Source organism: Petaurus breviceps, unplaced genomic scaffold (assembly GCF_028583685.1).
Source record: "Petaurus breviceps papuanus isolate PSGF00001 unplaced genomic scaffold, PetGlider_PUasm1.0 90847, whole genome shotgun sequence".
Lineage (NCBI taxonomy): Eukaryota > Metazoa > Chordata > Mammalia > Diprotodontia > Petauridae > Petaurus > Petaurus breviceps.
The window spans coordinates 23,312,854-23,339,806 of NW_027187360.1; the positions used below are offsets into that span (position 1 = coordinate 23,312,854).

The 26,953-nt window shown below is 40.1% G+C and overlaps 1 protein-coding gene across 3 annotated transcripts in view; it reads right to left on the reverse strand.

Annotated features, from left to right (window-relative positions):
- Window positions 1-269: 269 nt before the first annotated feature.
- The window catches only part of NKAIN4 (sodium/potassium transporting ATPase interacting 4), a 124,070-nt gene continuing 97,386 nt past the window's right edge, over window positions 270-26,953 (reverse strand). For 2 of the 3 annotated variants that reach the window (XM_069072587.1, XM_069072589.1), the window contains exons 5-7: window positions 6,558-6,618; window positions 2,502-2,586; window positions 270-645 (exon numbers count right to left, since the gene is read on the reverse strand). In XM_069072587.1, the coding sequence (XP_068928688.1) occupies window positions 636-645; window positions 2,502-2,586; window positions 6,558-6,618 (156 nt within the window). In that variant the 3' untranslated portion in view covers window positions 270-635. The remainder of the gene's footprint in view (window positions 646-2,501; window positions 2,587-6,557; window positions 6,619-26,953) is intronic. The other variant, XM_069072590.1, reaches the window with a different exon arrangement.

Genomic DNA, 26,953 nt, shown 5'->3' on the forward strand with positions numbered 1-26,953 from the left:
CCCCTGTCTCTGCCATCTCTTTCACTACCCTGCTTCCTGTAGGCAAACTCCTCCACTCTGAGCTCAGAGCTCAGTGCTCTGAGGTCATGGAATAAAGATAACAAACTTATCCCAGAGGCCTGGGGTACCTGTTGTGCCTCAAAGGGTAGTGGCAGGGATCACTACAACATAAAAGTTCACCAACTTTGCTCCACTGATGCAGATGGCATTCCACGTGACGTGAGCCATGGGGTAGGAGCAGCTGTGAGTACATACATGTGTGATTTCTGTTTTTGTTTTTTTTTTTGTAAAGAAATTACAAAAAAAGTAGGCATCTGCAGCTGGGTCATGACCATGCCTATCTCTGTGGGCTAGGGGACCCCAGATGGGCAGGAGTCGGAGGGGGGAGGAGGTGAGGCCTTCCAGGCTATAGTTTTTGAAACCAGACCTGAGGCAAGGCAGGTTAAAGGCCCAGGGTCCTAGGACACTTGGGATGGAGATGAGGACTCAGACTTAAAACGGAAATGGCCCAGCCATGTGTAGTACATTCATTGTGTTAAGGAGTAAGATGGGATGAATTCTTCAGACCCAGAGTCTCCTCATGATAGGGAGGGACCCTTCTTTGCTGAGCACTGGTACAACATCCTCTTCTTCACTTACGAAGGCCTGTGGGGACAACGAGAAGAACTGGGATTAGGAAGGCCCAGGTCACAACAAAAACTTTTCTAAAAGAAAGTTCTTTACCCAGGTGAAAGAAGACTCAGGGGTAAGTGAATTCTAATCTTCAAGTTTTCAAAGGGTTTCCCAAAGAATTCTTCTGTTCCATGGTGGGTCAAGGAGAGGAAATAGACTTAAAAAGTCCACTGACTCTCTGACTAAAAAGGAAACCAGTTTGTCCTTCCCCAAATAATAGCTAACTTGTGCCAAGTACTGAGCCAAACCCTTTACAATTATTACCTTATTTGATCCTCACAGTAGTTGTTATTATTAGCCCAGTTTTATAGATAAGGAAACTGAGGCAGACAGTAGTTAAGTGACTTGTCCAGAGTCACACAGCTAGTGTCTGAGGCTGGATTTGAACTCAAGTCTTCCTGACTCCATGCCCAACACTCTGGGTACTCTGGCATCACCTAATATCTCTCATTCAGCTGGGCTACAGGTTCAATTGCTTCAGTTATGTCCTACTCTTCATGACCCCATATGGGGTTTTCCTGGCAAAGATACTGAAGTGGTTTGCCATTTCCTTCTCCAGCTCATTTTACAGATGAGGAAACTGAGGCAAACAGGGTTAAATGACTTGCCCAAGATCACACAGCTACTAAGTGTGTCTGAGCTAGTAACTGTCTAAGGCCAGGTTTGAACTCATCAAGATGAATCTTGCTGATTTCAAGCCTAGGGCTTTTTCTACTGCACCACCTAGCCACCCCATGGGTAACTGCATGCTTAATTTCATAGATTTGTAAGATTTACAACAGGAAAAATCGTAAATAATATCAACTAAATTTCAATCCCACCTCATTTTATATATATAAGGAAAATGAGGGCTAGAGAAATTAAATGACTTAACCAAGGTCACACATGGAATAAACAGCAAAACTGGGTTTCAAACCCAAGGCCTCTGACTCCAAAGTTAATGCTCTTTCTATTATTTGAAAGCCTGGGAGTATGCTATCTGATGAGACATTCCTTCTCAAACATTACTAACTTTCAATGTTCCTTGATAATGAAAGAATGGGCAACTCTACATTAGAAAAATGGCAGATAATCTAAAAATAACTTAAATCTGGTTTTAGTATGTTTTTGGATGTCATTCCCTAACTGATGGTGAAGAGAGGTGGCACAAGATTTTTAATAACAGAAGAAACCTAGTTGAGATATAAATTTTGTTGCAGAAATTCTACAATGATAATTTGACAAATGTCCAATTTTAATAAGTAGGTCTGGGAATGGTGAATTACATAAGATCCATAAGAGACTTCTTTAGGTCCCCTAACTCTTCTAAAATATCTACCTTTAGAGTCATGAAGACCTCAGAGAGAAAAAAAAACTTTATGAAGAAAGATACCAAACTTAGCTTTACAAAGTATGTCCTTATGGCTATATCAATGAGGACACACTCCTCAATCCAAAGGATTGTTCCCCCAGAGCTCTCATAGGAAGTGTACAGGTATTCACAAGAAATGGTCAGGGGATTGAAAAGTACCAAAGGTAGTAACATTGTAGAAGGAGACTGGGCATGAATGCTTGCCTGAGAAACTGGGCCTTGTAAGCACAGGAAACACTTTGTCTGCTAAAAGGGACGCAATGCTGGGGAGAAATAAGTGTGTATCTAGGACAATGAAAATTGAAGCATTTTATTCACTGCATAGAGGCATTACCATAAAAGAATGCCAACTCTGTCCCAGGACCTCCATCTGTCAAATCCCAAATAAACAAGCCCCTAGTGGAGAGGTCCTACTGTGAGGCAACATATATGGATTATCAGGGCTTTGAGGGTCTCTCCCTCTAGGGCCTATACTTACAGGTATGTCTGCTTGAACAATAGGTTGGAGGGCTTTTCATTGACATGGTAGAGAGGAAATGGATCAAATCCACCAATGAAATCAACTGAAAGAAATTAAGACCCAAATAAAACAAAACCAAAGCATGGCAGATGGTGTAAAAAAAAAAAAAAGGGAAAAAAAAGGAAACTAAACCAACAGAAGCAGCAGCATGTAATGACAGATGGACACATGAGAGATCCTCTACAATAGACAGGAATGGACATTCCTGCCTCCTCCTTCCTCCCTCCCCGCCACTTGTGGCCTTGGGGAAATCAAAACACCATACCACTACAGGACTCCAGCAAGCCTACTTTCTCTGGAAAGGAAGTGGTTTAGCAGGTGACTTCCCACTTGAATGTTTTTAAACAGATTAAAACAAAGAAAGATCATAGGAGCACAGATTTAGAGCCAGGAGGGGTCTTAACCCTTTCTAGTCCAAAAGTTTTTACAAATAAGGAAACTGAGGCCTAGAGAGGTTAGATGATTTGCCTAAGGTCACAGAGATAGAACCCAGGTCCTCTCACTTAAGATTCTAGTGCGTGGGGCTTGATTCCATCCCTTAGTCACTTTGGTAGGCCATCAGCCCCATGTGAAAAGAGGATCAGTGATGTTCCTCAGTGATGCTGGTGGGGGAGGTGAGATGAGGAGAACCATACTGCCCGGCTGTGCCATCAGTTTTTCCTCAAAGCTACACAGACATATCATATATGCCTGCAAGCTTAGCCAAGATTAATTTGGGTCTGAAATGCTAATAGGCTGCTGATATTTGTGGAGAAAATTGAATATCATTGAATCCTGAGGCTATTTTGTATCTTTAAAAGTGTTTCTTAAAATAAATAACAAACCGCTTAAATGCAAAGACTTCCTTTTTTCCTCTGATGGAACAATGCACTTAATTGACAGGCATTCCAGTCAGTCCAATAAGCATCATTAAAAGAAAAAAAAGCTAAGTTCTATCAATTACAGTATGTGTCTGGGAAACCCAAAGCTTTGGGGAATCTTCAGAATAGTGCCTTGAAGTTGTCAACAGATTTGGCCAAGGATGGGGATTGGAGTGAATTTCTTCAGATCTCCTCCCTGACCAAGGTCTCTCTTGATGAAAAGGAATGGAAGGTCAGGAACAAGAAAAGAGTTATTCTTCTCATCATCCTTTGCAGGTTATTCTCACCTCTGGGAAGTTCTACATCTCCATTCACAGGACTCAGGGCATTATTTAAGGAGTGGCCCAGGATGAATTCCACTTGGAGGTGGAGGGTGGTAGTTTAGGGAAAAAATTAAAGTTACCTTGTCTCAATCAGGCTTCATCTGTGGTTCCATCCTAGCATGACCTGGTCCTACCAAGTCCTTTCTGCCTTGGTTCTTTTGCAGGTAGGGATGCAGCCCACAATTCCAACAGGTGAACACTACTAACACGCACTCTCAACAATGGTAATTTGTGACTGTAAATGGATAGGAAGCTCTCAATTCAAGTCTTGGGAGATTTTCTTTAATGGACAGTTTCATATGACTGGTTCATTGTTAGGCATTCCCTTGATGAAGACCTCCTGCCTGCAGAGGTTGACTCCCTGGTACAAGTGGATTCTCTTGATCCACCATCTTGTGGAAACCTCATCCCTGCTTATTTGCTCATGAATCTGCCTGAATACTTAGAACCACTGCATGCTCAACATGAAAGGAGCATTTAAAAGAAACCACAAATAGAGTAGAAAATTAAAACGCTGCTCAAATTTTTCAGGTCAGAGAAAGGACTACCCCCTTCTGCAAGCCTAGAATACTGATGGCTTGTAAGTGTTAATTATTCAACCTGGCATCCCCCAGCTGAGGCTGAGACAGGGCTGAAACATACCAGCAGTTTCAGCTTCCCCAGCCATCTGCATGAATATCTAGAGACTTCATTCACCTGCAACAGGACCTCCCATACTAAATAAATGTGAAGTTACATTATATATAGAGAGGCAAAAGCCCTTGTATAAAACTTCTAAGTGGTATTTCTCTTGCATGGGAACTGGGGATATGAAACTCATGACACATGATTTCCTTTGAGCCTCACAAGAACTGTCCTCATTTTATACATAATGACATGGTCTCACAGAAGTTAAGTGACTTGCCCAGATTCACACAGCTAGTATATACCAGAGGCACGACTTGAACTCAGGTTTCTCTTTACTCCAGGTCCAAAACTCTTTTCACTGACTCAGTACTTTTAGAGATGAACTCCAAAATACGAAACAAGTTCAGGTGCCAAGACTGTATATGGAAAATGCCAGCACTGGTTTGGCTTTGCTTTCCAGGGAGAGAGAACTTTCCACCACACTGCTAGTGCTCCCCATGCCAACTAAAGGTCTTATACCATCACACACACTGCATTCTCATTAAGGATTTTGATTAGGGGAAAGGAACTACTCTATTTTGCAATTAGCATCAGTACAGATGAAAAATGTAGACATTTGTCGAAGATGAACCTCTACACCTTATCTGTCTAGACCAATGATTTCTCTCTCCACAGGCCTTGCTAGCTGACTGTTTTATGTGGCAATTCTTCTTTAAAAAAAATACAAAGAATGTGGGTCTTTAGATTCTACTGACAACAGTGGTGGAATTTGACCAGCCTCTAAACTTCCTGAGTCTCTTGACATTTTCCACTGGAAGCTGAGGGAAATCAGTCTTTGGAAACTGCTTGATATGGCCACAGAACATCCATCCATCTGTTGTTTCCTTCCTGTCCCTTCACACCTGTTGAGTTCCCATCAGCCACCCTCTGGCCCTCACCCTTTGTTGGATGCCTATGGAAATGCTGAGCAGGCAGCCTTTATTTTTGCACCTATACATCTAATCATGTATGCTTGAGGTGGGGGAGACCTGACAAAGATATTGGAAACCCTCATATACAGTAAAGGCATGTGAACAAGATATATTTATGTTTGGTAAATTTTTGTTGCCTATCATTTTGCTACCTCATTATTTTTGGTTAGCAAAGTCTGAAAAATCTGTGATTCTAAGTAGAAATAACAATTTCCCTACCACTGGGGATGAATGCCATCTGCTTCCCACCTGGAGAATGAAGTGAGCTCCCTTCTCAGTGAACACCTACAATCTTTGAAGCTTGTTTCTCATTTTAAAAGCAAGTGGCCCAGGGTTCTCATTGATTCTCAATTCAAATGGTTGTCTCTTTTATACAGTTAGCCAGCAGGAATGGCCAAACACCAGCTTTTGAATAACAGGAAAAGTTACAGGGGAGAGTAAAAGAATTCTCAGTGCTTAGACTTTCATTGTCAGATCTGAGCAATGCTAATAGGTTCTAGGAACCTCAAGAAGTAAGGATAGAAAATACTATTTTTCTTCCTTGTCCTATCTTTCCCTTTCCATCTCCCCCCTCTTTTTTCTATTCTCTCTTCTCCTTTTCTTACTCTTGGAAGTAGGATTCCCTCTCTTCCTCTTCTCTTCCCCCCCCTCACCTTCTTCCCTACCCTTCTTCCTTCCTCTTATCTCCTTCTTCCTCTTATCTTTCTCTTCCTCTCTGTATTCTCCTTCCCATCCCCTCATCTCCTCTCCTCTCACCTCCCCACTTCTTCTCCACTATTTACTCTCCTTCCCCTCTCCTTCCTTTCCTTTCTTGACCTCTCCTTTTCCCCATACTCAACTTTTCTTTCCCTTTCTGTCATATGTCCCTTTCCCTTCTTTCCTCCCTCCTTTCCTCCTTCCTTTCTTCTTCTCTCCCACTTCCTACTCATTCTTTCCCCTTAATCCCTTCCCTCCTTCTTCAATGTGCCCTCCTTCTTCATACCTCCAATTCCTGTATTCTCCTTCTTTCTCTTCCCATTTCTTCTATTCTCTTTCCTCTCCCTCTCCATTTCTTCCCCTATTTCCTTATCATTTCTGCTATTCTCCTTCCCCTCTTGCCTGTTTTCCCCGTTCTTCTCACATATTCTGTCCCTCCATCTCATTTAAGCTTTCTATGGCACTGTGGGATGTGATGCCTTCAGAAATGGACTATTACCAAATCTACTGCTGAAGACTCTTTAGATGAATACTTACAGCTATCTTCTTCCTCTGTGAAGACACTGACAACGTAACAGGCATACACAAAGCCCACCAACTATAAGAAAAGAGAGGAAAAAGTGAGAAATCGTTTAGTCCAATTTCAGGAATATGCATTTGCATGATCAGATTTGTGAAGCTCTACCACCTCTTGATGAGGTTTCAATACCATATGTCAGATCTGTGCCAGAGGAAGAATATGGCAAAGGGAGCTTAGAGAAAGGACCGGAGCCAATGCAGAACAAGCTTTACAAAACTCAGGAAAAAAAGTTACACAGACGAAGGCTGACCAGGAAGCGTAATGCCAAATTAAAACTGGAAATGTATAACCTGGTTATTGGGAAGGAAAACTTAGGGATTTTATAATAGAGTAGTTACTATCTCTTTCATCTCTAAGAATGTCCTTTGGCCACTGAGTGCCACCCTAGAAGCTTCCGTTTGTCATCATCATCTTCAGATTGTAGGTAGAACCCCTGAAACATCCCCAAGCCAGGACTACTCATTCAAAGCAAAGTAAAAGTTAAGAAGTATTCCGCTGAATTCTTACATCAGGTTTGACCCAGCTAGTTAATTCAGACCAACAGATGGGAGCATTAGCTTTAAGTACTAAATCACACAGCACAGGCAGCAAGAATACTCAAATTCATCAGCTCACTCATGTCTTGAGTGATGTAAACTGGCTGCCAATACTGCCTAAAGTCACCAGATACTTTTACAATTGGATCAAGCTTTGGGCAGATGATTTTGACCAAAGAGCTGCTGAGCTCTGTTTAGGAAAAGTGCTAGTTTTTCTCTGGGCTGGGGAAGTGGGCTGAAAGGAAGCCACTTCTTCAAACAGAACCAGACCTGAACAGCTCAAAGTTAAGGAACCATCAGAAGGAAGTAGTGACTGACCACCCTTGCCTTTCTAAAGAATTCCATTGGCTCTCAAGTTTTTTTTTTTTTAAAGAAATTGGGGTTAAGTAACTTGCTCAAGGTTACATGGCCAGGTGTTTCTGGGTGGCTGCTAAGTGTCTGAGCTTGGATTCGATCCCCAGGTCATCCTGACACTGGGGCCAGTGCTCTTATTCGATGTGCTACCTGGCCGCCCCCGGCTCTCAAGTTTTAATCAGAATGTTTATGGTCAAGTAGATGACATCAAACTAGGCTTCCCTTTTCCCTATTCAGGTGACTCAGTCCTTCCATTTTTCAGTGGAAGCTATAAGTAGCAGGTCACTTTCCCTGATTTGAGGTGACACTAACAATATTATTAAAGTTATCATGTAGCAGGACTGCTCATTTCCCACAGTAAACCCAATCCTCTTTAACAAGAATTAGAATACAACCAACAATGATTCATTTCCAGAGAAGACAGGATGATACATGGAGAGGCCCAGAAAACAGGGTCATTCATTTATAATATGACAGAAAAATACATCATAGCTACAACAAAGGCAAACTAATGAGATTTCTATTGAGGGACTCTGAGCCATGCATGTATTTGGCAACTCTCCTAGGGAGGAACAGCCTTATACAAATGCATTTTGGGAAAAGTTGAATTAAAACCTTGTATTTCTTCTGGACTTCTCGAGTAACATAAAAGATGGCAATGGTCAGGGTTACTGATACTGCTCTGTTGGTCTCTAAGCAGCTCCTAGCACAAGGAATAATAAAGATTCCTTTTTTAAAATTCCACCTCAAAAAGCTAGAGTCCATGTGGATATGCCATATTTAAATCATTTTCCTAGCAGGTGGCAACATCAAAAGCTAAAATCCTACTCAAAGCTATATTTGTCTGGTAATCCTATAAAGTGCTTTAATTATGCCAAGGCAGGAGGACCCAAAGCATTGCTACTTAAGACAAATTACAGAAGTTATACCAATAAATTTTCCATTTCTTATGGTAGTATTTTGCTAGTAGGAAACTTCCAATAAGGCTAAGACTTTGACTGCCTTGAGTCCTAAGGATGCAAAAGATGGAACTGACTGGGAGCTGGCCATGGTACTAAAGAAAGATACATTTAATTTTTACCATCACACAAGCAGCCAGACAAAGATTTATTTTTGCAATGACAATATCTTACCTTTGAGAAGAAATCAACTTGTCCTATACTCCAGCCACCAGGTTTTTTCACTGTGCTTCTGCACAAAACACATTTCTTCTAGCAACTATGCCTTCTCTCAAAAGCTCTGCCCCCCCCACCCCAACTTTCTGCTGAGATAAATCTTAACCACTCTCCACAACCCATATTCCCTGGGAAATCTTCCAAATTGTCCTAACCTATAGAGCTCTCTCCTCTGAATTTTTAGCTCATACAGTTTCTTTGCCTACCAATTGGCACTTAATTGATCATATAAGGTAGTATGTTCTCTCAGTGGAATGAACCCTAGACTTGAAGTCAGAAGACCTGGGTTTGAATCCTGTTCTGCCACTTATCATGTGTGACTATGTGAAAGTCCTTCTCCTTCATAGGCCTCAGTTTCCTCATCTATAAAATAAACAGGTTGGGCTAAATGACCTCTAGCTCCATTTTTATGTGGTTCTATAGACTATGAGTTCTCTGAGGGATGAAACTGAGTCTTATACTTTTTTAGCATCCTGCACTAACCCCTGAAAATAACTGCTTGGAAAATGTTTGACTAATTAATTTTGATTTCCTTGCATCAAAGTGTCATTAAGGAAATTCTTCTTCCTATCGTGCTATAAGAAATGACAAAAGGGATGGCTTCAGAAAAACCTGGGGAAATTTCTATTAACTGATGCAAAATGAACTGAGCAGAACCAGAACATTGTACAAAGTAGCAGCAATATTGTAACCATAATCAACTGTGAAGGTCTCTAATCAATACAATGATTCACAGCAAATCCAAAGGACTCATGATGAAAACTGCTCTCCACCTCTAGAGAGATAACTGATAGACACTGAGTATAGACTGAGACAGTTTTTTACTTACTTTACTTTTCTTGCTTTTTTTACAACATGACTAATGTGGAACTATGTTTCACATATAAATATATGGGTATTGCATTGCCTGCTTTCTCAGTTGGGGGGGGTGTTGCAAGGAGGATGAAAATTTGAAACTGAAAATTTTTAAATGAATGCTAAAGAAACAAGAAATTATCTTTCCCAGGGGCAACATGGTGTGGTAGAAAAGCACTGCACTTGAAACCAGAAAACCTGGGTTCATGCCCTAAATCTACCACTCACTATGTGACTCTTCAATTCTCTTCATCACACTGAACTGGTTTCCTCATTAATCTTGCCATTCCATAGCTATCTACCTTTCTTTTTTTTGCCTTTTTTTTTGGAAGGGCAATTAGGGTTAAGTGACTTGCCCAAAGTCACACAGCTAGTAAGTGTTAAGTGTCTGAGGCTGGATTTGAACTCAGGTCCTCCTGACTCCAGGACTGGTGCTCTATTCACTGCGCCACCTAGCCGCCCCAACCTTGCTTTCTTTAAAAGTTTAAGAGACTAATGAGAGACAATATATGAGAAAATGCTAAGTAACTGTAAAGTGCTATACCAAATATATGTATGTTTGGATTCAAACTTATGATTTCTTTTGTGCAGTGAAATCCTAGTGAACAAACTTCTATCAATGTATACTGGCAACTGTTCTACAATCTAGGATAGTTTTAGATATATGTACCTAGTACAGTGAGAGGTAAGTGACTGGCCAGGGTCAACCACCAGTATGTGTTAGAGGCAGGATTTGAGTTCCAATCTTGCTAACTCACAGGACAGCCTTTTGTCCAATATCCCATGTTACTTCTAAGCAATTATACTGTGGTATGAAATACCAGGAAAGAGGATGTTCTTATTTCTGAGTATATCTCAACCCAGAGTCAGTCCCAATAAAAACACAGCACTTTAGCAAGGTCTCTTTCAACTCTGAAGATCCCAAAATAGCACATTAACTCATTTGTAACCATCTCCAGTGGGAGGGCAATTGGCCACTTCACTGTGTGGAGTCCCTGTGTTAAATCAAAAGTTAAGGTAAATAGATAAAGCCTTAAATCTTAAGGTACCATCTTGTGCCCAGCAATCAAACAGGCAGAAACTAGCCTTGTTGGGAATGGGACCTGTGATCTTATGAGGTTTCATTCATATAGATACCTCTGCTCTTGTTTTCTATAAAGCTCACTGCTTATATTATGACTCAAATCTCCAAATATCTTTGTCCTTTCAAAGTAAAGCCTTTCAAAATCAGAGAATTTCAGAGCTGAAAAGGACCTTAGAGCTTAGATCTGATAGATCTAAGATTAGAGCTTATCTATTTAGATAAACTGATCTACTCCAACCTCCCCCAAAGGAGGAATCCCTACCCTGACAGTAATTATCCCCAGAAATACAACTTGGGAGGCTTTAAAGATTTGCCCAACTTCTTGACCAAGATGAAGCAATAGGCTATGCTGGTAGAATTATATACAATAAAAGAAATTTAAACAATATATTCAGAGTCAATTGCATATATTTTCATGTATTCTTTTTATATTTCCAAAGATTTTTTCTCAAAATTATTGATTTTTATTTTTATTCTGAACTTGACAAACACCAAATTGAATGAATATTTGCATATACTTAGTAAAACAGAGAGGATTGCATATAAAATTGTAGGTCTCTACATATAGAGACATATATACATATATACTTTTCTTTTAAAGTATATAATAAACATAGAGAACTGAGTCAAATTTATAAGAATCTGAGTCATTCCCCAGTTGATAAATGGTCAAAGGATATGAACAGACAGTTTTTGGAAGAAGAAACCAAAGCTATATATAGACATATGAAAAAAATGCTCTAAATTATTATTGATTAGAGAAATGCAAATTAAAATAGCTCTGAGGTACCAGCTCACATCTATCAGATTGGCTAAAATGAAAGAAGGGAAAAATGACAGATGCTGGAGGGGATGTGAAAAAAATTGTGACACTAATAAAACACTGCTGGTGGAATTGTGAACTGATCCAACCATTTTGGAGAGCACTTTGGAATTATGCCTAAAGAGTTATAAAACTGGATAGACCCTTTGGCCTAGAAATACCATTATTAGATCTGTTTCCCAAGGTTATCAGGGAAAAAGAAAAAGAATCTCCATGTTCTAAAATAGCAGCTCTCTTTGTGGTGGCAAAGAATTGGAAATTGAGGGAATACCCATCATTTGGTGAATGGCTGAATAAGTTGTGGTGTATGATTGTGACAGAATACTGCTGTACTGTAAGAAATAATGACATATGAATGACAGGTTGGCTCTAGAAAAAACATGGGAAGACTTGCATGAAATAATGCAGAGTGAAATTAACAGAACCAAGAGAATACTGTATACAGTAATAGCAATATTGTTCAAAGAATAACTGTGAATGATTAAGCTGCTCTGAGTAATACAATCATTCAAATCAACTACAAAGAACTTATGAAGAAAAATGCTATCCACCTCCAGAGAAAGAACTAATATATGAGGGGCAGCTAGGTGGACAGTGAATACAGCACCGGCTCTGGAGTCAGGAGTACCTGAGTTCAAATCCAACCTCAGATACCTAACACAAAAAAACTAGCATGTGACCTTGGGCAAGTCACTTAACCCCAATTGCTCTCCAAAAAAAAAAAAGGCAAAAGAACTAATATATGAAAGTATGTATTGTATGGTTCCACATACATCTGTATCAAATATTGGTCTTTTCTAATCTGGGATTAAAAGGAAAGGAGGGAGACAATTTAGGACTCAAAACATAACCAAAAAAAGAAAAAGAAAGAAAAAAATTTGTGACACTATTAAGAAGAATAAAGTATATAATAAGATAAACCTGTAGCTTTCAAAGTTGTCCTGCTTGCTTGGCCTTCTTTCTGGCCATCCTTCTCCAAATAATTTCAAGTTCTAGTTTCTCTTCTCTATGGCTTTGTATTTTTTTTTTCAATTTAAATTAACAGGTAGTTATTTGATGCCTGTTTGTGCCAAGAACCATGGAAAGCACTGGAGACATCAAATCAAAAATTAAAATAGTCCTTGCTTTTAAAGAACTTACATTCTATTTGGGGGGAAAATATATACAGGATAAATATTAAGTAAAGGCTGGGTTTGGGGAATGCTAACAACTGGAGGAGGATTAGGAAAGACCTTCAGTAGGAGATTTTTCCTGAACCTAGTTTTGAATGAAATTAGAGATTCCTAGAGGTGAAGGTAAGGAGGAAGACTTTTCTAAGCCTGAGCTAGAATTCCTCTGGTTCACTTCTTTTTATTTGAGCTACTTCAAAAAGGAATACCAAAGGCCTTTTTCCCCCTAGCAGAGACAAAGAAGACTCTGAATACTACAGAAATTTTGTGTAGGTTCTACCAATGCTAAGAGCAAGAAAGACCAGAAAGAATAGTCAAAAGAAAAGAGAGAAATAACAGTTCTTTCAGTTTATCAGAATAACCTACACATTGTCCTAGACTTTATAACTAGGAAATAACACTCAAATGATTAAAAACAAAAAACAAAAGTGAGTACTTAGAGTTTAAGAAATTCACTCCATCAACTACTTATATTAGCAAAGGCTTTTAGGTTTCAAAATCATGCCATGGTATACATTCTGAGGTATGGGAATAGGCCCTGTGCTGAGAGGTTAGGATAAAAAAGGTGCCACATAGACCCCGTTCTCACTTTGATGGGGAGCAAGAGAGCCGGGACCACTATATTTAGAATTGCCAATGATCTCAAAATGACCAATCTGATAGGCTTTTCTCATTCCTTATCCTTTAAAAAAAATATTTCTACAATATTTGAAATAGTTGATTTCCCTCTCCTCCTGGATACTGCAGGTATCTCTGGTTTTTGTGACACTAGGCTGTCTTATGCTGAATCATCAGCTATGTTCTGACTCCACTCTTGGGTATCCCCCAAAATCCTGTTCAGAGTCCTCCTCTTTCTCTAAACCCTCTCCTTGGTGTTCTCATCATATCTTTTTGGTTAAATGATCATTGTTATGCAGATGATTCCCAGATCTTTATATCCAGCGTCAGTCTCTACCCAGAGCTCTGGTCCCATATCACCACCTAACTATTGGACATTTCTACTTGAATATTACAAAGTTATCTCAAATTCAACAGTTCCAAAACAGAACTATCTTTCTTCACTCCCCAATATCACTCACCTTCCCAGCTTTCATTTTTCTGTCAGGATGACCACTACGTTTCTGAAAATTCACCCAGGTTTGCAAGGTAAGATTCATCCTCTACTTGCTGTCATTTGTACATAGTGTTTCATTTCCCGCATCCTGGGGCATGCCCTCATATCTGAACGGCACTCTCTCCTTAATCTGGCCTTTTAGAATCCCTAATTTCCTTCAAAGCTGAGCACATGCTACTTCCTACATGAAACATCTCCTAATTTCCCCATTTATAAGTATTCCCCCTGATTTTTCTCAGTTTGTCTGCGTGTATGTTAATTCCTCAGTAGAACATACATTCCTTAAAAGAGACTGTTTTTGTCTTGATGTTCCCAGTACTTAACAGTTCCTAGCACACAGAAGATACTCAATAAATGTTTCTTGAAAGAATGAAAAGTACATGAGTAATTGTGATATAAGATATGTGCAGAAGAGAGGTCCAATAAAGTACTTTCAGAAATTTAAGGGAAGAGAACTCACTTTCCGCTGGTGGGGAAAGTGTTAGAGAAGGTTTCATGGAGATAGTGGCTTCTGAATTGGTCTTTGAAATTAAACAGGACCTTCAAAAGACTGAGGTGGAATATAAGAGTCTATTCTAGGTAAGGAGGAGAAGGTATAAGCCAAGGCATGGAATTGGGAGGGGGAAAATTGAGAAGAGAGGGATAACAACAGCAACTAGCATTTAGATAGTGCTTTAATGTGTGCAGAGCACTTTAAATACATTGTTTCCTTTGATTGTCACAACAATCCTGTAAGGCAGGTGTTATTATCATCCCCGTTTCAGAGATGAGGAAACTAAGATATACAGCTTAAGTGATTTACCCATAGTAAATATCTCAGGCAGTATTTGAACTCAGGTCTTCCTGATTCTACCGTGTTTCCCCGACAATAAGACACTGTCTTATTAATTTTTTTGGACAGAAAAACACCAGAGGGCTTATTTTCAGGGGAGGGCTTATTTTAATGAACATTGACAGCAATTTTAATAAACAGGTAAATGTGAACAAAAAAATGTACCTTTATTCAATAAGCAAATCACTGGGGAAGAACAGGATGACGTGCTCACTGCTGCAGATCTGATTGGATGCAGCTTGGAGCGCGGCGTGCGTTTCACGGGGGGCGGGGGGAGACGGTGCATATAGAGGGTACCGTAATGTAGCGTGTAGAGCAGGGGATCACCTTCACTACAGTAGCAATCTCAATAGGGCTTATTTTTGGGGGAGGGCTTATTTTAAGGATAGGTCTTATTATCGGGGAAACACGGTAAGTCCAACACTATCCACTCTGCCACCTCGCTGCTTAGTCTAACTAGTCTTTAACATAGAGTGCGAGAAGGACAATAGTACAGTCGATAAGACCAGGAAGGTGAGTTGTAGCTGTCTGTGGAGGACCTTGAACGCAAAGGTCAAGACTTAGACATCATTTGGCAGATAAGAGGGAGCCATCGAAGGTTTTTTAATAAAAGAGTAACATTATCATAGTTGTATATTGGGGGTGGGGGAGTAGCGTAGAGAATGGACCAGACAGGAAAGAGAGCCGAGGCAGGGAACCAATTAGAAGGCAAGAAGAAATAAGAGCAGGAACTAGGGTGGGATTTGAGGAGGGAAACAGTGAGAAATATGTTGCAGAGGCATAAATAACAGTGTTTGGTAACTGTCTGGATGCATGGGTGAGGCAGAAAAAAAGAGTCAAATCTGAAGAATGTTGGTGATGCTGTTAACAATGGCACTAGACATCACTATTCATGAATGCCCAGTGCACAGGGGAAGTTCTCAGACTGACTCCACTCTGAGCCACAAGCCCTGATTGAAATTTAGCATCAGGCACAGTTAGGCTGAGCCTTCCAGCCCAGTCATCCTACTTGGCTTCATCCTGAACTCTACTGCTGAACCACTCGTGCATTTATTCATCAATATCTCCTCTACACAAATAAATGGATTTAAGAAATAAACTGAGGGTGGCTAGGTGGCGCAGTGAATAGAGCACCGGCCCTGGAGTCAGGAGGACCTGAGTTCAAATCCAACCTCAGACACAAACTTCTTTAGGGACCCTTTGCTGTCTAATTCATTCCTACAGAGCTCCAGAATGTAATGGCAAGAGTCACTGATTTAGGATTAGAGTACTTCAGTTTTCATCATGGCTCCATTTGTTAGCTCTGTGACCTGGGTAGTCAACTCATTTCCCCTTCCTGAGCCTCAGTTTCCTTACCTGTTAAATGAAAGGGTTGGACTAGATAATCTTTATGTTCTATCTCAGATCTAAATCTCATAGTTTTGTTTTTCATATATATATATATATATATATATATATAGCTTACCTTTTAGTTGATGTTTCCATGTTCCTCTGCCCAGGGTTTAAAATATACTGACCTCCAACTTTATAACTCATAACCATGACAAGGCCTTTCATCAACAGTAAATCACTGTTTATTCAGTGATATGCTTTCATTTTCTTCAAGAAAGGTTACATTATTCTTTCAGCTCAGCCAGTTCTCTCAGATGAACAAAGAATGGAAGGAGATGGGAACATATAAGAATGTAAGCAGCATTTTCCTATGGGTAGAGCTCAGCTATAATTAAAGCCATCACCTCTGGGGAAAAAGTGAACTCCTAGAACACACATTGAATCTTGTCTTGTGTGCATTATGAATGAAATATAGTGGAGAGCAAATGAGTACCTTGCACACTGCTCACCATTCACAGCTCAGCACAATGGAAAAGACGCAGGATTTGGACTCAGAAAACAGCTAGGCTGGAATTCTGGTTCTGCTACTCGTTCTTATGTGATCTTGAGTGAGACATTTAACTTTGGGTTTTGGTTTTCTTATCCATAAAATGAAAGGGTAGGAACAGATGATGCCTGAGGTTCCCTACAGTTCTAAATGTAATGATTGTTTAGATACAAAATCATCTTTCCCTGTCCAGGAACACAGGGCAGCCTAAAGGAAGACATTTACTAATTCAACAAATACTACATGCCTATTTGTATGAGGCACTGGGGTTATATAAGGATCAATTTGATATGGTCCTTGCCTTCAAGGAGCTTTTAGGGTAGCAGAGTAATAAAACATAAGAAAATAACTATAGTATATGGGCAACTAGGTGGCAACAGTAAGTAGCTGTGACTCTGGGCAAGTCACAACCCCCACTGCAGAAAGAAAAGAAAAGAAAAGAAGAGAAGAGAAAAGAAGAAAAGAAAAGAAAAGAAAGAGGAAGAGAAAAAAAGAAAGAGGAAGGAAGGAAGGAAGGAAGGAAGGAAGGAAGGAAGGAAGGAAGGAAGGAAGGAAGGAAGGAAGGAAGGAAGGAAGGAAGGAAGGAAGGAAGGAAGGAAGGGAGAGGGAGGGAGAGAGGAAGGGAGGGAGGGAGAGAGGGAGAGGAAGGAAGGGAGGGAGAGGAGAAAGGGGAAAGGGAGGGAGGGAGGAAAGAGGTAAAAGAAAGAGAATAAGGAAGAAATTAATAAAATAGTTATATTATAGCCCTTTTATAAAATAAAATACAATTAAGTTCATTAGAAAGCCTTGGGAATAATGAAAAGAACGCAGGATTAAGAGTGAAGAGGTCTTGGTTAGAGTCTCATATCTTCCATTAACAAGCTATGTGACCCAGGGCAAGTCATATTTTCCTCTCTGGGCCTCAGATTCTTCCTCTTTGAATTGAAAGTGTTGAACTCCATGACCTCAAAAGCCCCTTTCTAGTTCTAATATACTATTACTATTACTCAAAATATTATAGGAGTTCCCAGGAGGCAGAGAATTGCAGGGGAGAGAAAGAGAAGATGAAAGTTGTAGTTGGAAATGAAGGAATATTTCATGAAAAATTTGGCATCAGAACTAGACTATGGAGGCTGGCTAGGATTTCAAAAGTCAAAGAAGGAAGAACAGGGCACCTAGAAAAGCCAGGTGTGTCCAACCCAAAATTTACCACTTTTTAAAAAATTATTATTTTAACATGAAGCTCTGGTCTGGAGCTGCTGCTATTTCTGGTCTAACACCACTAGGAATGGCATTGAGAGTGTTAGGACTTCCTAAACTTTCCTGATTCCTGCCTTGGCCTTGACGCTGGAGTTTCCAGGTGTGGTGCTGAAGTAGGCAAACCTGGGAGAAAGCAGAGGCTGGCAACCAACTTTAAAAAGAACAATTTTCAATATTTTAAAAATTGTTTTTAATTTTCCATATTTTTAAGGGCACTTTGTTAAAAGCTAAAAGATGAAACTGGGAATTCCAGAATCAGAATTCCAAAAAAGCATTTATTCATTCATTCAGAGGCAATTGGGTTAAGTGACTTGCCCTGGATCACACAGCTAGTAAGCATCTGAGGCTGGATTTAACTCAGGTTTTCCTGACTCCAGGGCTGGTGCTCTATCCACTACCCACCTAGTTGCCCCCCAAAATAGTGTTTCTAATTTGGCATTGAAGAGCTCCTCATGGATGATTTATAAAATAGGATGATCCAGCCTGTTACTGACCTCTAGGAGTTCTGGAGATCTACCACTTCTACCCTAAGACCTGGTGGCTTCTCAATATAGACCAGTCTGGTAAAAAGGTCAGAATTTGGAACAGGAGCACACTAGGTCTTGGTTACCTTGAAATCCATACACAGCCAGATAAAGTATCTACTTTGCTGGTGAAAAAGAGCAAAGAAATGGACCTGCTTAAAATATGAATGGTACACATTCCTTTACAATCTCAATTTACAAAAAGCCTTTTCTCCCTGAAATGCAATTTATTCAGTCAATTTCTCTCAGTGAAGAAAGTTGAAAGACAGAAACAAGTAGAAAGGCCTATGCTGGGAAGTCAAAGACCTGGGTTCTGTCTCAATCACTTTATATCTGAAAGGCAAAGCACTTTCCTCATAATGACCCTGTCCGATATAGAGAGTATAGATCAAGTAGTTGCTCCTCTATTTTACAGATATAGAAAACAAAGCTTTGAGTAGTACAATTCGTTGTCCAGGGTCACACAGCTTATTAGCATTTGAAGCAGGATTTTGACCTGGGTCTCCTGATTCCACAAATGGCACTCTTCCCATTAGGCCATGTTGCAAGTTGACCTTTCTGGGTATCAGTTTCCCCATCTGCAAAATAGGCTTAATTATGATCTCAAGTATTTGTTACCCAGTACACCAATCAGATCAAGAATGGAAAGCACTTGAAAGATTTTTTTAAAAGCATCATTCAAACACAAAGTAGTATTATTCCTTTCATCACTAGTATGATATGTTATTGAACACCTGAAAACCATGCCTTAGGGAAAAGATGTAGAAGATTTCAAATCATTCTGTATCATTATCAGAACATTTTCAGAATATTCCTCTGACACTGGAATAAGAGATGTTTGAAGGCTGAAATACATCAAGCCTAAACCTGGAACAGTTGAAGTCAGAAATACAAAAGGATAGAAGAAAACCAATAGTTATTTCAGGGGTAAGCAGATCTCTGACTGCATCGTATTAACTTATACTCTTAGTCAGGTTTAAGCATATTAATTATTCATGCTAAGCATGGACCCCTACTCCTCTCCCTCTTAGATATATGAAGCAATTCCATTTCTAAGGAGCTCATTGTCTCCGAAGACAAAGCATTCAGGGTCTCTTAGGGCTGATACTCACTTAATGTCAAAGATGGCATAGTCAGCTGAATCCAGGTGAGGCTGTGGGCCTCAGGAGGATGACTCCAGCACCAATAAATCAGAGAATGAATGAGGGAGAAGGTCAAAGAAACATAGATAATAAGGAACCACAGAAAAGGGTCTAGGAATTCAATAACAGCTATGGGTCTTTACTGTTACTGTTACTCCCCAGCTCAAGAATCCACAATATTTCACCATTGCCAAGAACATGACTTAATGGAAAGAGAATTGGTTTTAGAATTAGAAAATGTGGGTTTGAGGTCATATTTTGAGTTGTGGGCCCTGGGCAGGTCACTTAAAAGTTTCACTATCTATATAATATAGATAATTATACTTTTTATTGTTCCAGTCATGTCTGATTCTTTATGACCCCATTTAAGGTTTGCTTGGCAAAGACTCTAGAGTAGTTTGCCATTTCTTCTCCAGCTCATTTTATGGAGGAGGAAACTGTGATGGACAGGATTAAGTGACTTGCCCAGGGTCACAGAGCTAGTAAATGTCTGAGGCCAGATTTGAATTCAGGAAGATGAGTCTTCCTGACTTCAGGCCCAGTACTCTATCCACTGTGCTGCCTACCTACCCCTAAAGTAAATGCTATTTCTTCCTAAATGGCTATGATTTTCACTAATCTTCCATTTATCTAAATTCTATTTAGTCACTGAATTCCTAGCATATGTACATAGTCTGTAATACATCACTTGTTTATATTCTCTCTCAGATTCATGCGCATATGTCTTGTTTCTACAAGAATGAACCCCTGAAGGACAAGATCTGTGTCATCTCTTGTTTCTCTAACAGCTCTGAGCACAGCCAGAGCTGGGTGTCTAGTCAGTACTCAACAAACAACAACAATACAAGCAACCCACATTCACATAGCACTTAGCAAGTTTACAAAGTGTGGATAGTGGACTAATAGCATCTCAAGGGTACCAAACTTAGGGTCTTCGCTCAAAAGCTGAGGACATTCAGGGATAAATCAGTCTGATAGTAGTAAGAAGCAGTAACTCCAACAGTCAGAAACCTGTCCCCTTTTTAGTTCAACATTCAATTCAACAAGCTTTTATTTACAAAAAAGAAAAAATAAGACGTTTTTAAAGTAATTTACAATCTACATATCAATTATTCAATCAACAAGCATTTATTAAGTGCCTACTATGTGCCAGGTGCTGTGCTAAGCTCAGCTTCAGCTCAGGGAGATCAAAACTTTGATTTATGTTCCATTCTCTTGGGTCTATAGCCTTAGTATTTAAAGTAGTAGGCTCCATGAAAGGTGCTGTCAAGCCTTTCCCATAAGGCTCTGCTGCTCCTAGGCTATGACCACATCTACCAACCTGAGTATTAGCTTGGAATCAACACTGTTTGGCTCTTGCATGAAAACCACTTTCATATTCTAAAGTCAGTTTGCTTATAACCTGCATTGAGGCTCAATCTAGTTTACCAAGGGGAAGAGATCAGTGCATCAATTATCTGCCCCCAACCAAGTTTTCTTCCCAGCAAATTCAAAGGGGCTTCCAGCATGGACTCAACCCAAGCTCCAAAGTCATAAAAGTGATGATGTCATCATTTCTCACATTCCTATGGGGCTCTAAAGTTACAAAATGCTTTTCTCACTACAGTACAAAAAGAAGATAACATTATACCCATTTTACAGATAAGGAAACTGAGGGTCAGAGAGGTAAAAGAAAACTTCCCAAAGTCACAAAGCTATTAAAGTATCTGATGGAGCTTGGATTTGAGCCCAGATCTCTTGACTCCAAGTCTAGCACTCTTGTCTCTATACTGTGATGTAGAAAATGAAATTGCTTTTTTCAAAGATTCCTGGGGGGGTTGGGAGGTGAAGAAAAACATCAACCCTGCTTGAGAGAGAAGATGTAAGACGCTGCTCTCATGCTTCATGGGGCTTTCCATGTGGGGATTCTGCCAACATGGTTCTCGTGTTCCACACTTCACAGAATCTTCCAGCTGGATCCACATGGTCCATCCTGGCTCATTTGGGATGGGGTAAAAACCCAATTAAGCACTTCAGAAAGTATGTCAGGAAACAAATGGATTTAGTGAACAATTCAATGGACCAGAAGCAATAAAAGGGCTTTAGAGGAGAAGACTGAGGGAGAATGCCATCTGTGGTAAACTAGAGAAGTAATAATAGCTTATATTATTATAGTGCTTTAATGTTTACAGAATAAATTTTCTCACAGCCACCCTGTGAGGGATGCAGTACAAGTATTATTCTCATGAATTAGTTGAGGAAACTGAGGCACAGAGAGCTTGTCACTTGAAGTATTGCACGGGGAATGGAGTGATAGATTTGGAGTCAGATAACCTGGGTTCAAATTCTGTCTCTGAAATTTCTCAGCAGCATGATGATGGGTATGTTTCTTGACATCTAAGAGCTTCACTTTTCTCATTTGCAAAATGGGAATTGTAATAATTATACAACTTAAGACACAGATTGTTATAATGACAGTGCTTTGTGAACCTTAGAGTGTTCTGTAAATATGAATTACTATTGAAAGAATGCATGGAAAAAAAGATTAAATCCTTACTGTATGCCAAACATTATTACAGGTACTGGGGATATAGATAGAAGCATTCTCTACTTTCAAGGAACTTGTACTTTAATTGGAAGAGACTACGCAAAAAGGAAAATTCAGCTGCAAGGTAGATGCAAGTCTTAAGGGCGTAGTTATGGTGTTGAATGACAAGGCCCATGGTTCTTTGATTATATCTGCAGGTCATCTACTAGGCATCAACAGGGTATAGAATGAGGGCAGATGGTAAGGCCTGGAGGACTTTGGTAGACAGTAACAAGGCAGATGGTAAGGTCTGGTGATCCTCCATCTCATTAGAAGGAAGAGAATTATTTCCATCTCTCCAGCAAACAATGAAGCAGTTGGGATTGATTCTAGGCAGCCCCAGGTGGGGCTAAGAGGGTGGAGGGCAAGGCAAAGGAGGAAGAATGCTTCTAGTGGTAAAAGGACTTCCTACCATCTGACCATCCCACAAAGAAGCATAAAAGCTCAGGACTGAAACCAAAAGTCTTCCAATTCTGAAGGGAAACAAGTTTGACATTCAGGGAAATGAAGCCCTCAACCTATACAAGAATTGTAGACTCCACACTGGCCACAGCACCAATCACATAGCTAATGGGACTGGGTGGCTGAAGAACCGGAAGTCCTCTGTGTTTCTGGAACATTCTTCCACTACATTCTTCCCTATTACTGTCTTGGGCGAAGGAATCCTAAAGCCTCCATGAGATGGAGCGGCTGTTGAAAGCTCCATCCTTTATCACTGAGTGACAGGTTGCTATTAGGGCAGAAAGGCAACCACAAATGATCTCGACACTTCCCAGGCTTCCAGAGAAGCTCTTCCTTAGAAAGTGCAAGTCTAATACTAACCCAGATGGTCATAAAATAGATTTGAATGTAAACAAACCAGGTGAGCCCAGGGAGAGGCTGGAATTTATAAAGCCATTTCTCTACATGGCATCCACCCTGCATTTTCTTCCAGTGGGTTTCTTTGGATGGCTGGCCAAGAGGACAGGACATTAAAGTAAGAGAACAAAGCCAAAGGTGATTTAAAGCTGCCTTTGTATTACTACTTGAACAAGCTTCAAGGTGCTAAACAAAGTGCATCCTCATTCTCTTCCACTGTGCAAATCACACCTAATAAAGAGAATGATGCACAAGGCCTACTCTTAATAGCAGAGATGTGTTTCCACCTTTCCTGAATGTGTGAAGCTTTGGTCTGACTGGGAAGAAAGAGTCTAGACAAGAGGGATGCTGAGCTGTCTGGAAAGATCCCAACAGTAGTAGAATTCACTATCCAAGACAGGACAGCGCATGTTAACAACACTGTTTCTTCTACTGGACAACATACTTTTGTGGCTGTTGTTGTTCAGTTATTTCTCAGCTATGTCTGACTCTTCATGATTCCATTTAGGGTTTTATTGGCAGAGATACCTGAGTGGTTTGCCATTTCCTTCTCTGGATCATTTTATAGATGAGGAAACTGAGGCAAACAGGGTTAAGTGCCTTGCCCAGCGTCACACAACTATTAAGTGTCTGAGACTGAATTTGAATTTAGGGATATGAGTCTTCTTGACTCCAGGCCCCACACTCTATCCACTGTTCCACTAAGCTACCCCAGTCAACATTCTATATGCCACCATAACCTTGAGGTGCCTTCTTAGGAACGTTTTGAGCTACCTTTCTGAGTGAAGGCAGCTGACAGTCAAGCTCAGAGCTCTCTCCACAGAAGTAGTTTCCATAGCATTTGTGGGAGAAAAAACACTGCATACCTATGTTCCTCCACAAAAGACTGAGGAAAAATGACTCAAGGAACCCTAGAGAAAGGGAAGGAGAGGATTGTTTGCAGGTAAATATTTATCACTTGGAGAATCCAAATTATGATATGGAAAGGGGAAAATATTCTGTTTCCTCATCTGTAAAATGTAGGAACTAAACTAGCCATATGTTTAGGGTCCTTTCCAGTTCTAAAATTACAAACCTATGAATATAAGATAGTGTTGAAGTCTTGTGGCTGTGGAATAAGGAAAAAAAAACAGACTAACTTTGTGACTTTGGGGAGGTCACAGCCCCAGCATGTCTCATCCTCTATATCAGAAAAATGTCTCCTACCAACTTCAGCAAGGTAAGGATAAATATATACAGCCACTGGGAACTCATAGAGAACTAACTGCTCTAGGCCCAAAGTAAGATGATGCTGATGATGTCATCTCTCTTTGAGGTACTTTAAGGTAGGAGTACTGCCTTGTAGACGGGCCATATCCAGTTGTCCTGATCTATATCTTGCCACTGGACCCAGATGGCTCCAGAGGAGAAAGTGAGGCTGGTGACCTTGCACAGCCCTGCCTCACTTAAATCCAATTCCCTTGTAAGTCATGCCATCACCTTCCTGATGTCATGGTCCTCTTTAAGAAGAAGGACAAACAATAACTACCTTGTTTGTCCAGGTCATCTTATTAGCAACCCTCACTAAGAGTATTTTATTCTTAAATCCTATCTTACTTTGTGATCAGAGCATTCCTGTGAACTTTGCATTCCTCCCAATCTACCTTATTTCCATGCAGACAGGTTTGCTTGTCACTGTCACACCCATCATACCCTGGGTCAGGTCTGTCAGGATTTCAGACAGGCAGTGGAGGTATACGTGTTTGTGGGGAAGTTGCTTTTGTATTATTGATCCAGTCGCCCTACAAATGACAGGGACAGGAAGGAAAGCTGATAGGGAAAAGATTATAACCTAGTTCCCTCTGTAAATGGGGACTCTATGAAAACTTCATTAAGGGAATACACTGGAGAGTTCATTTTGTTCATGGTGCTTCTCTTTATACAAAGACAATCACCTTTCCTTTATCTGTGTGTGGCCAAACTGGGTAAGCCTGAGTTGGCTTCCCTGTGCTTTCCAGTGTTTTGTTACCACAATCAGAGGAAAAGAAGTTGAACTGTGAGAGCACAAAGAGAGTGGTTGCTGCCAACAGCCCTAGCAGGAACTCTCTCCCTCTCCAAACCTGACTGCTGGAAGCATATACTTCACAGAAAGTCCAGGCTTCTGGGCTGGGATTCCTAAACTGGCCTTTATATTACAGTTTTAGAGTTTAGTGTTTTGACAGAAGGAAAAAAAAGAGAGCCGAATGAAATCGTCTTCATGGCAGAGCATTATAGCTCTGAAGAATCTGATTCCCTAGGCAGCCTCCTCTGTGTGTCTTTATTCCCTGGGAGACTTTTGTGCCTCAGGCTCTTTAATCAATGGCCTGAAAGGAGTCTTAGGCACAAGGTACACCAAATGGCTGAGACATGGTAACAATTCTGTCTCAAGGTCAGCAACGGCCAAATTCTTGACAACACCTTCTGAGCCTGTCTTTAATTTCTCTGGCAACACTATGTCAGAGGTTGTGAGAACTTGGCACATTCTTTTTCTGAACTGTCCCCACCCTCATGGGTCTGCTTAGGGAGCATTTGCCAATCAACTGCCTTGCTTCTCATGCTAAAATGTACAGTTAAATCAACCAAGGATCAACAAGTTTGCTGCCCACAGATAATGAAAAGTTGAGTATCTTTAAAAGAACACTTTATAAGCAGAACAGAGTCAAGGAAGCAAATGCTTATCAAGAAAATAACTGGTCTAACTGTACTACACAATTATCTGATCCAATGTTTTGATCTATTTCAATGAAATTCAGTTCAACAAGCATGCATCAAATACCTACAATGTGCCAAGCTACAAAGACAAAAGCCAAAAAGTACCTGACCTTATCAACAATAATGATAATAATAGACTACATTTATATAGTGATTGCAAAGGGCTTTACTGATTATCTCATTTTATCTTCACAATAACCCTGAAAGGTAGATACTATTATTGTCCCCATTTTACAGATGAAGAAACTAAAGCCCACAGACGTTAAGTAACTTGCCCAAGGTCACACAGCTAGTAAGTATCTGAGCCTGGATTTGAACTCGGGTCTTCCTGGCTCCAGTACTCTATCCACTGCCCTCTCAATGAACTTCTATTCTGAGGGGAAACAACATGTACATAGAAGAGATCCCACAAAATAAATAGAGTATAAATATAAAGCCGAAGAGACAGCATGGTGTAGTGTAGGGTGATGGTCATGGAGTCGGAAACACCTGAATTCAAGTCCTATCTCTGTCACATACTGGCTGTGTGACCCAAGCAAATCCCTTAACTTCTCAGTGCCACAGACAAGTCATCTTAAGACTAAATTTCAGAGAAGTTACCCACCTGCCCCAAAAGAAGAAATATCTTCCCCAGTAACTCCCTCTACCAGTGGTTCTCAAAAGTGTAGCCCTTTCAGGAGGTCTAAGAGGTCAAAACTATTTTTATAATAATAATATTTGCCTATTAAAATATTCCTCCATTTTCCAACAATATATCTGTGGGAAGCCAGATTTTCTTCATGTATGTCCACCAAAACAACATGTGGCAACAGATTAAATGCAGAAGCAGATATGAAAAACCCAGCTGTCTTCCAAGAAGTCAGAGATTCAAGAAATTTGCAAAAATATGTAAAACAATGCCACTCTTCTCACTAATTTTATTTTGTTTTGGAAAATAAGGTTTTTTTTTTTTCATAAAAAATGCTATTTATGTTAACATGTAATGGGCTTATTGTTATTTTAAGTAAATTAATAAATAATTGGAAAATTTATCAGTTTAAATTTCTGATATGGTAAATATTGATATAACCCACATAAATAAAAGCTCTTTGGGGCCCTTAACAATTTTTAAGAGTGGAAAAGTGTCTTGTGTGACCCAGATATTTGAGATCCAGTGCCCCACAATGATGAATTTACTTACTAAAATCACAGGAAAAACAGAGATGTAGGCCAGTCTCACACCTCACATGTAGCTGAGGTCCTGTCCAAACAAAGGTACAAAGTAATGAGGTGGGAAGTGGGAGGAGCATTAACCACAGGGAAAATCAGGATAGACCTTTGGTAGGTAGTGGCATTTAAGCAGAGACTTGAAGGAAGCCAGGAGTTCCAAGAAGAAGAGGTGAGAAAAAATGAACATTTGGGGCACAAGCCAGCCTATGCAATAGAACAGTATCAGGAGATGGAATGTCACGTACAGGGGACAGGAAGTAGGCC